Below are 10,977 nucleotides of genomic sequence, written 5' to 3'. Positions count from 1 at the left end.
AGACACCTATTATAACTAAAACAGTTAAGTTTTGATAACTCTACAAGTATAGTGAAGTCTACACATAAGGTGTTTATTTTGTGATAATAAATGGCTGTGCATTATCCTAATTATTTTATGGTTATATGGTGAATACACAATGGGTGCTTTTGAAAAACTGCTTCTTGAAGCTTCAAAACCTTTGCAAATAAATTGTCTCGAACCAGTGATTTGGAGTGTTTAACAAATTGTCACATGATTCAGTATACAAAATCTCAATGAGTTTTAGGCTACCTGTCCCCAGATCATTTTTTGCATATTTTAATAGTATTTTTTTTTATTCATGTTCGGCATAAGTGGTTGCTAATACACGATGACCAGCAGACGGCAACCGCGTGTGGTGTTTCAAGCGCTTCGAAAAAAATTTATCATTTTGCGAATCAATTGGTTCAGTTGATTCAAAGGTTCGAAAAATCTTCGTTTCTCCCAAAACTAGATCCATACCTGTAGCCTATATTATCTTAAAGGGATTGTTCACTTTCAAATTAAATTTTGATGTTTTAGCTTACCTCAAGGGCATCCAAGATGTAGGTGTCTTTGTTTCTGCACTAGTTCACATTTTTATATTTTTAGGTCAAACCATTCTTGCCTGTGACTCTATTATCACCATCTCCAAGAGCATGCACAGAGTCCAAATTAAACAATTACCCATCGTAAGTACACATTGATGAGCTGAGACACGAAACGAGCTGTTTGTGTAAGAAAACGAACAGTATTTATATAGTTTTTACCTCAAGTACACAACCATGTCCAAGTGATCTGAGGGCACGCGTGCTTCCTGGTGTGTGATGTGTGCGCTCTCTGGCTTGTTAGACTGCGCAAGCACGGAAAGCGCCGGAAGTGATCTTTAAAGTATTAGGAAACACCTGGCCACAGGATACCAAGAATGGCCAATCAGAATCAGGTTTTCTAGAACGTGCCATGGTTAAAAAGAAGCAATAGATCTTCCTCAACCAATGTGTCCAAAGAAAGCAGATGATGGTTCTGCGAGCCTCTTCATCCTCCTCTTCCTCACTGCATCCGATTCCTGCACCTGCAAAATGGTCATCGATCACTATGAAAGCCCAAACCGAGCAATGTGGAACTCTATAGAACTGAAGTGACCGAAATATTCCAGCCTTTTCATATATATTAGGACTCGGACATGATGATAGATGAGCAGAATATTGATGTCTGTAGCGAAACAGCATGCTTGTCTGAACTGATGGGTTCATATAACTGAGAATTTTAAATGACTTCCATTGATTTATCTGGGATAAATTGGGGAAGTACTGCTATTTTAAATCGCAATCAATGGTATAATTCAAACACTGACCCGAACGACCTTTTCTCCTGGCCAGCTTCCATTGATTGAGTTTGTAACTAATACCTCATTAACTGCACCTGGTATTCACTAGTGAGAGAGCGCCCTCTAGTGGCTGCAAATGCAACAAACAAATGGCAAACAAGCAAAACGTGCATAAATATACTCATGCTTTTACATTTGTCGTGTTGGATGGCTAATTATTATTATTAATATGCATTTATGAAAAATGTTGATATGATATAAAAGTTTCATTAATGAAAAAAAGGCTTATATATATATTATTTTTGTACTATTTTTAGGGGGACACTGTAACATTCTATCCATAGATTACACAGGTTAAAAATCACATTTGTTGTGCATTAAGAGTAATGTGTAATGTGCACTTGTCCACGTTAAACAAATCATAATAAATAAAATAATATAATGTGATGTTATATATAATATAATATGCATATCCACAGCAATAAACGGCACGTTAGCAATTAAAACTTTAATATGCCAGCACAGTTTTACCAAACAGTAGATTAAAATATCAAACAATTAGTGTTTCTCCATACATTTCTATTTTAAATTCATACATATAAAATCACTATAAAATGTTGCTCTTTAACATAGTCGCTGTAAAAACTGTGGGATTTCAAACATTCACATGCTGAACGGTTTTTGCTACACCGCTTGGTACAAAAAAAAAAACATCTAACCAATCACGCAACCCAGTCTGCAGGGGTCCTGGGCCACTCGGGACCGGTTTAGACCCAGTGTGAGTCTGAACCTGGTCCACTAGGACTTAAATATCAGGCTTTCTCCATTCAATCTAAACCCTTGATTAGGACTGGCTTCAAACCTAGTCCAGACTAAATCGTGTTAGCGCAACATAAAAAAATAAGACCAGTTTTAGCAATAGATTTAAAACAAAAGAAAAACTGATTAAATAATTCAGCTGTTAAATTATGTCTGTAAATGGTCCGGAGAGTTACTTCACTGGTTACAAGATGGATGTGATTCAGCACGAAGCGTTTTCAAATGAGCATTTCACCATTCAAACATTCTCTAGTCTCACGACATCAGTGAGTACAACACAAATAGCGGTGTGAAATGAGCACATAATGGACTTTGGATAAAGAGTATGCAGATATAGGAGGTTTTCTTGATTAATATGTCATGAAAAGGCATTGTCGGTGAATCCCGTCTCTTTCCCAGGATGATCAGTAGAGTCTTTGCATAGAGGAGAGGGGCTTAAGACAGTCTTTAAGGCACGGTGACGTGGAAAGGGCTTCCGGGCACCATTTCTTCACCCCATTTGACTATCAGGATGTAGTCGCCTTTCTCCTTCACTGTGTATGTGACATTGTACATTCTGTTGCCCATGTGCTTGACGTACACTTCCTCACAGGGAGTCTTTGGCCCGTGCACTCCTACCATCAACATATTTGTCCCTGACAAAACGAAATAAACACTGTTTAGTCATCTGCATGGGTAAAATGCAAAGACACGTCTTGTCCAGAAAGCTGTACCTGCTTTACTGCAGTCCACTGTGAAGGTGTTCTTCTGGCCAATGAAGGCTTTGGAGAGTCCGGCCCCCCTGGAGATCACCTTACTGGCGTCGGACGAGAACTTTGGCAGAGTAGAGAAGGATCCGGCCACTGAGGACGATTTCATGACCGTTTCCACCAGAACCGATGACGTTTCGTGTAGAGAGTGTCCTCCGGACAGACGTGCACCTGGAAGAGAGGATTTCCTTGTATTATCATGCATATATTAATAATATTGTGATTTTGTGTTTTGTTTTTTGGGTGGACTACAGATAATATCCCCAATGTGTCTGTCCAAGCCTATGTAAAGAGCAGAAAAGTCCTTGTGTAATGTAGTGTAGTGTGTGCCGTCTCACCAGAGACTTTGGCTTTGAAGGGGCTGCCCACGATATGCTGCGGTCCTCCGTATTTAATGGAGATGAGGTAGCTACCGGGAGCCATGGGTGTGTAGGTGACCTTGTATCCTTCTGGACACTCCTGACAATCCATCTTCACCTTCGATGGGCCGTCGATGGTGACCGACAGAGCTCCTGAGCCAGCGTTACACGTGTTTACAATGAAGTCTGACGGTACACCTGTGACGGATGAGATGAAGCCAGTTAGTTTCTGTGTGTTTGTGTCTAACGCTCCTGACTGCTTGCTCATTGGTGTTGTACTGTACCTGTAGTTCCTCCCTCCAGTCCGGCCCCGAAAGCCGTCACCATTCCTGGATCTCCTGCCTGGCCGGGTTCCCCTACACGGATCTTGAAGGGACTGCCAGGGATGTGACTCCCGTTAAAACGGACATCGATGGAGTGGACGCCGTTCTCTCGTGGAATAAACCGTATGGCGTGTTTATCTGCACAAAACAGGCACGCACTGTTGAATAAGTTCAAATGCACCCTCTATCTAATTAATATCAGTTGTACTGCGTCTTTACATTTTACGGTGATCATATAGTAGATTTGGGATCTTGGATAAATATTAATATATAACCTAAAATAATGTGATAAAAATAGTTTAATCAAAATAAACAAAAATATAAAGATAGATAGATAGATAGATAGATAGATAGATAGATAGATAGATAGATAGATAGATAGATAGATAGATTAAAAAATCATATTAATATAAATAAGATTAATAAAATATATTATAATAAAATATATAATGACTACATATCAAGTTGGATAATATAACTTATAATAATATATAACGTAAAATAAATATATAACAAATAGTAATTCAAAATAATTAAATATTCTAAATTGTTTAAAGTAATGTATTGCATAATGAATAATACATAATACATGAACATTTATTTTGTATAAATATAAATATATTTAGAGAAAACATAAATAAAAATATATACAATTATGAAAATAGAATACAAGTGGTATAATACAAAAATATACTAAATAATACAGACTCGTGATTTTTTTATATATATATATTTGAAAAATACTACACTATATAAATAAAAATATCAAAATAGTTTAACAAACAAAAGAGTATAATATTTTTTTTATAAAACTAGATATGAATATAAATAATAATACATATAAATCATACAGTTTATTATAGACAAATAATCCCCGTGTGACCATATGCTCACCATTGTCTAGCTCGGTGATGTAACACTCCTCCACTGCTCCAGATGGTGTGTGAACCTTCGCATCAATCGCCCCTCGCGCTCCGTTCAGCTGCACGGCAAACGAGGCTTCTTGATTCACCTTCAGACCCATCTCCTGCACACACAGACGATTGAATAACATCTCATCTGCAGAAGTTTAAAACTGAATATGTAAAGATGTGCCTTTCTCACTAAGCATATTCACAATGGCCAACATCAAAATGCTCTGCTACTTTCGTCATGCTCATTTGTCTTTCTTGAGAAACTCCTTCTTCACTCTTCATGAAGGGAACTGCAAGTACACTTGTCTCGCCTCATGATAAGCTGTCCTGTGCTCTCCATCAAGTGCTCTTACAGGGGGTGTGTTGATAAAGGAGCTGCCATCCGCTCTGGAGAGTCCCTGAATCACCCCCGTCCCGCTGCTACAGAGAAGAACGACTGGTGCTTGAGTGTGTTTGATCTGGAATCACTCACCTGCAGGCTGGTGACGGTGAGCAGGCGGCCGTCATCTGACACTGATGCAATAGGAACGATAAAAGGGCTGTCTGGGATATGCTCGTCGTTAAATTTGATTGAAACTTCATAGTCCCCTGAAATTAAATAAATGAGAAAAAGAAGACTGAGTGTAATTTAAAATCACTTAAGGGGAAATGTCACTACTAAAGCAAACACTAGGTTGTAGTACCAGGTTCCTGCACCACATAGGCCACCCCACAGGAACCATCCTTCCTGTCCTCAAAGGAAATTTCTGCTTTGCTGGGCCCCTCGACAGCTATGGACAAACCACCAGCACCGGCCTCACGGGTCCAGATACTGAACTCAGCTAAAAATCACATAAAAAATAATGTTTTAATGTTCACAATATCCCAGAACAAAATAAAAAGCCAGTCTTGTTGTATTATTTTATTGTATACTATTACAGTATTTATTAGTAGCCTATTTAAATTACCTGTTATATTTCCATTTTAATTAATTTTTTAATTTTTATTTAGCTTTATTGTTTTTATTTCAGTTGTAGTTTCTAGTGGTTTAATTTCAGTAGTTTATCCTATTTTTATTATAGTTAGCAGCCAAACAAGGTTATAATATATAACTAAAATTAAAACCATAAAAAAACACTTTTTTGTTTTGTTAAATAAATTAGGTTCAATTTGTTTTCGTTTTCTTTGAACAAATTAAAAGTTAACATTTAACATTTATTTTTTAAATACCTAAAACTGAAATAAAAATGCTTTAAAAATAGACTAATCAAAATGTCTAGAACTTTAAATAAATTAATATGATTTCAAAATATTCAAACCTATAATAGCATCTCTTTACTACAACAACAATATTGCCAATTTTTTTTATACATTTTAAATACATATTTTTCCATCAACTATTTTAGTAAACGAGAACACTGCTTTTTGTCTCTTACCTGGAACTCCAGCCACACCTCTGTCCAAACCAGTACCACCAGCCCGAACCTTATGGGGCCCTCCCTCTCCCAGGGGCCCCACGGTGAACTGGAAGGGGCTTCCGGGGACATGCTGTCCCCTGTATTTGACATTGACAGTGTGGGGGCCCATCTCCTGAGGCACAAAACGCACACTATAGGTGCTGTCCTCTCCCTCTATGATCTCAGCGTCCTCTGTGTTGCCGCTGGGACTCGTCACCTGTGCAGTCATTTCCTGTGTACCTGATTCACCTGAGAGAGAGGATCATAGAGAGGGAAGGGATAAGAGAAGGGCACACGAATGAGACATTTCAAATAACATTTCAGGCATTTCTTCTATAAAAGAGGATGTTTTGGCTGGGCTGCCCACAGAGTTGAAGGCTGCTCAGATTTTCCAGCTCAGCTCTCCTGTCATAAATGTCTGCAGTGGAAAGTATGCGCTCATTCCCGCCGAAAACCCCATAAACACACACACATACCATGACATCACACGCACATACACAGTAACACGAAAAGAAACTTGTAATAGCTGCAAAGGGATAACATTTTGGTGTTCAGTTTCAGTTCAGTATTCAGTTCAAATCTAAATTTTTGGGCAAGATAATAGAAAAAAAATGTAGGTCCTAAATTCTCTCTTTAAAGGGTAAGTTCACAGAAAAAAGAAAATCAGCCCATGTTTTACTCGCCCTCAAGGCATCCTAAAGTGTATATGACTTTCTTCCTTGAGATTTCCAAGCATTATAATGGCACTGGACGAGTGTTTTTTTTTTTTTCAAAAGTCTAAAATTAGTCAAATAAAGCACATCCATCCATAATAAAACATGCCTCACATGGCTCAACGGGGTCAATAAAGGTCTTCTGTAGCGAATCTATTCATTTTTGTAAGACAAATCTAAAATATATCCATATTATATCCATATTCAAAACGTTATAAACACTTTTCTTTAACTTCCACAAACTGTCGTACATGGAAGTGGTTTCAAAACAAAACGTTGGTCATGAATTAGTAGTACAAAATGAGGATTTGTGAAGAAAAATGTCAGAGGATTTCGATATAATCCAAGAAGAGACTGGTTTTCCTTTACTAAAGTAAGAAAACGTTGCTTCCTTTGCTCCTGTAAACAAACTCATACTCAGATGCGCACACTTTATTTGACTACTTTTGGACTGATGGAAAAAACTGCCATTATAAAGCTTGGAAGAGCAAGGACAATTTTTTATACAACTCCAATTGAATTTGTCCTAAAGAAGAAAGTCATATACACCTAAGATGCCTTGAGGCTGAGTAAAACATGGTCTAATTTTTATTTTTAGGTGAACTAACCCTTTAACCAGTGATTAACACACACACACCCTCTGATTGTCGGCCCTGGGCGCTGCTGTAGGTTCCCCGGCTCTCCCTGCCCCGGAATCCACCGAAAACATCCCTAAAGGGGTCGCCCCCCACCTGGGTGCTCTCTTCCACCCGCACTTCCCGTTTGGTCTCGCCCGCACGGGTCTTGCTGATCTCGGTGCGTTCTGTTCGTGTGTAGGTGTGGCTGCTGCGGGTGAAGGTACGCGTGTGCCGCTCTTGGGCCGACACCATCTGAAACCAGTTCCCTACAGACGTGGAACCCGAAAGACAGGGGAAGAAGGAAAGAGAAGAAGGAAGAAAGGAAGCCATGAAAAAGGAGAAATAGAAAATGCATGCTTTCGAATGGAAACAAAATTCTGTATTCTTTAAAAAAAAAAAAAAAAAACTTAAATTGTATACAGTTTCATACAGAACCAATCTGATTGAGGAGACAGGAAGTGACACGTGTGACAGTGGCAAACAGGTGGAAAAAGAAACAAGCTTTATGTCTGAATATGCCTATAGAAGTAATAGGCGAAAAATGAGTAGTACAGTATATCAACAATAGGCGAAAGTACCCTACTCTGGGTGAGATTCTTAAGTGCACATAAAAATTATCCCATGAGGCCACGGCAGAGTAGTTGTGAATGCTACAGAATGCTTCTGTAGTTTGACAGTTGCAACATGGTGAATGTAGTAAATACAATATCTAGTAGACAGCATGAGATTGTGTAAAGGCTGGACACCTCATTCATTCTCTCCTCACCTGGAATCTTGAGGTTGAGGTCGCAAGTGCTGCCCACCGAGGCAATAGAGGGCGCCTGCCTCTTTCTGGTGATGCTCTCCTTCATTCTTCCTTCGCCCAGAACCTTCACTGTAAATGGACTTCCTGTTGAACAGCAAGAAGCGTTTAAAAGAGTCACCCACCTCAGAAGGAAAGCATGTTAAAAAGACTTCAGTTTGAGGGTTAGGCTGTACCTGGCACATGTTGGTCTGCAAATTTGATGTTGATGATGTAAGTTCCGGGTTCGGTTGGGCAGTAGGTCACTTTACAGGTTCCATCTTCCACGTCCGAACAGTTAATGTCAACTTTGCTGGGCCCCTCGATGGACAGACCGAGACCTCCATAACCTGTAACATATTGACAAGAACCAATGGGTTTTAATCCAATCCAACCTTCATAAATCCCAATGTGTACACACATGCTAGTTTACACATTCAGTGAGCATGACAAATTTTACACATCCAGTCAGATAACGCTAAAAGTTTGTGTCAAAAGTGCTTAAGGTGCACATAATATAGTATGTCTGCACCTTAAGTGCATTATGAAACCCACAAATGTCCTAGAATACCATTTACCTGCAGTTCTGGTGTCCACAATGAACTCAGCCACTTCAAAGGTGTGTCCTTCAATCAGTCCTTTCCCAAACACCTTCACCTTACTGGCGTCTCCTATCTCAGACTGGCCCACCATGATCTTGAATGGGCTGTTGGTCACGTGTTTTCCATTCTTCTTCACGCTGACCACATGCTCACCCACCTCTTTAGGAGTGAAGGATATTCCTGAAGGCAAAGAGCAATGGGAATGAGTTCTTTGTTCAGGTTTACCGAGTATTTTATGGTAGCACGGTCATATCCAACAAAAAATATAGGCCTCAGGGTTTGACTTTACATCAAAAGCCTTTTCTGGGCTGATAACTTGTTCTCTTTGAAATCCCAGGAAGGAGCTGTTAGTCTCAAATCTGGTTTTTTGAGGCAAACACTACAGGCGTGACCACATCAGAGTTTGTTTGCTGACATCTTGTTATGAAAAACCTCATAGGTTCATCGAGTTTCTAAAAGTGTTAACATTACACTTGCAGTCTCACTATCTTCTGGGAAAACGTACATACATATTAGCCACTTCTCTTGTTTGCAGGGGTGTACACAAACTTCAATAAGTCCAACCTGAACTTCCTGTTGGAAATTCAAAATCTGGGGTCTTTAAAATATCTTCGTTACTGAATCTATTCACAAATAATATGATCTGGCTTCTGAATATTCTGCTTTATCGGTTCAGTCGTGATGCAGGCAGGTGCTGGCAGGCTTTACGTGTGACTTACCGATGTGTCGGTTTGGAAGTCTCTTCAGCAGGCAGGGCTCCTCGTTTCCAGATGGGGCTCTGATGCTAGCAGTCAGGGAGCTCAGGTCTGTCTCTGTGATCTTCAGTGACACGTCTGTGGATGTGCCAACGTTCAGCTCAGACGTCCTCATGGAGTCATCACCTTCATCAAGAATAAGACAGAAAATAATTAAAAATAACCATTTGTTATGTTATGTTATGTATTGTAAAGCTGAATTTTCAGCATCATTACCCTGACCTTCAGTGTGACATGATTCTATAGAAATTCATATAATATGCTGATTTATAATCAATGTTATAAAGAGATGTGCTGATTTATATTTTTTAAAACCTGTGATAATTTTTTCAGGATTATTTGATAAATAAAATAAAAAAATAAAGTGTATTAAAAAAATCAATTTTGTATTATCTTACATAAAATATATTTTAAAGAAATTAATACTTTTTATTCAGCAAGGATGTGTTAAATATATATTTTTTTTTAAGTGATAGAAAATACTTTTTTTTTTGTTTTTTTTTTTGCATTTTTAAAAAAAAATTCTAATTGTTAGAAAAGATTTCTATTTTGAATAAATGCTGTTCTTTTTTTACTTTTTATTCGTACAAGAAAAAAAATATCACAGGTTCCAAAAAAATAATAAGCAGCAGCAACAGTTTCAACACTGATAATAAATGTGTATACTAGAATGAATTCTGAAGGATCATGTGACACTGAAGCCTGGAGTAATGGCTGATGAAAATTCAGCGCTGCGTCACAGAAACATATAACATTTTAAAGTATATTAAACTAGGAAAACAGTATTAAAAATTGCATATATATATGTATATATCTGATATGATCCAGTTATTAAAAATAAACATTTACTGTGTGGGTGCAACCCCAGTTCCGTTGTGGAGAGCAGTGTTGTGAGGGGCAAAGTGAGAGTGAGACTGAAGGAGGGGGGAAACAGCTGTTTCCTGTTTCTAAAAACTCTTAGGAAGTGGCTCCTACTTTTAGAAGCACTTCATGTGGTTAAATTCTCCAGGTGTAAAGGCACACGCACACACATAAACACACACAGCATCTAATTTAGTGCTTCACAGACATTATGGAGAGACATAACTTTGCCCTCTCTTGTTCATCCTCTCTCTCTCTCTCTCTCATGCCCATATTTGGGCACATAAACCCCCTACCTGTGATCTTGGCTGTAAAGGGGCTTCCAGCGATGTGCTTGTCATCAAACTTGACGATTATATTATAGTCTCCTGGGGCCGTTGGCAGGTAGGACACAGTGCAGGTGCCATCTTTATTATCTTTACAGCTGATCTCTGCTTTAGAAGGGCCTTCCACTGCCAAAGACAGACCACCTGAGAGAAGATGAGAGAGCAATGTGGGAAGTCAGAAGTCTGGCAATGTGAGACTAATGCAGTGTGACTGTGAGGCTGCCAGGCTTGGTGTGTGTGTGTGTGTGTGTGTATTACCTTCTCCAGCATCCTTAGTGACGATAGTGAAGGTGGCGGGTTTGTTGACCATGCCATGACTCAGACCAGGACCGTATGCATTCACATGTCCACTGTTAATAGCATCCACATAGAACTGCAGCGGACTTCCTGGAAGT

At 38.9% G+C, this 10,977-nt stretch overlaps 1 protein-coding gene across 1 annotated transcript in view; it reads right to left on the bottom strand.

The window, feature by feature from the left end:
- Window positions 1–1,820: 1,820 nt before the first annotated feature.
- The window catches only part of LOC113058046 (filamin-C-like), a 46,599-nt gene continuing 37,442 nt past the window's right edge, over window positions 1,821–10,977 (bottom strand). Inside the window, 15 exon segments of the mRNA XM_026225714.1 lie at window positions 1,821–2,781; window positions 2,860–3,066; window positions 3,234–3,452; window positions 3,539–3,715; window positions 4,472–4,604; window positions 4,964–5,079; window positions 5,175–5,312; window positions 5,907–6,176; window positions 7,278–7,523; window positions 8,024–8,146; window positions 8,236–8,388; window positions 8,617–8,820; window positions 9,360–9,521; window positions 10,553–10,726; window positions 10,841–10,969. Coding sequence (XP_026081499.1) covers window positions 2,594–2,781; window positions 2,860–3,066; window positions 3,234–3,452; window positions 3,539–3,715; window positions 4,472–4,604; window positions 4,964–5,079; window positions 5,175–5,312; window positions 5,907–6,176; window positions 7,278–7,523; window positions 8,024–8,146; window positions 8,236–8,388; window positions 8,617–8,820; window positions 9,360–9,521; window positions 10,553–10,726; window positions 10,841–10,969 — 2,639 coding nt within the window. The 3' untranslated portion in view covers window positions 1,821–2,593.

The sequence above is a fragment of the Carassius auratus genome, chromosome 4, assembly GCF_003368295.1.
Source record: "Carassius auratus strain Wakin chromosome 4, ASM336829v1, whole genome shotgun sequence".
Classification (NCBI taxonomy): Eukaryota; Metazoa; Chordata; class Actinopteri; order Cypriniformes; family Cyprinidae; genus Carassius; species Carassius auratus.
This window is presented reverse-complemented; position numbering and strand designations above follow the sequence as displayed.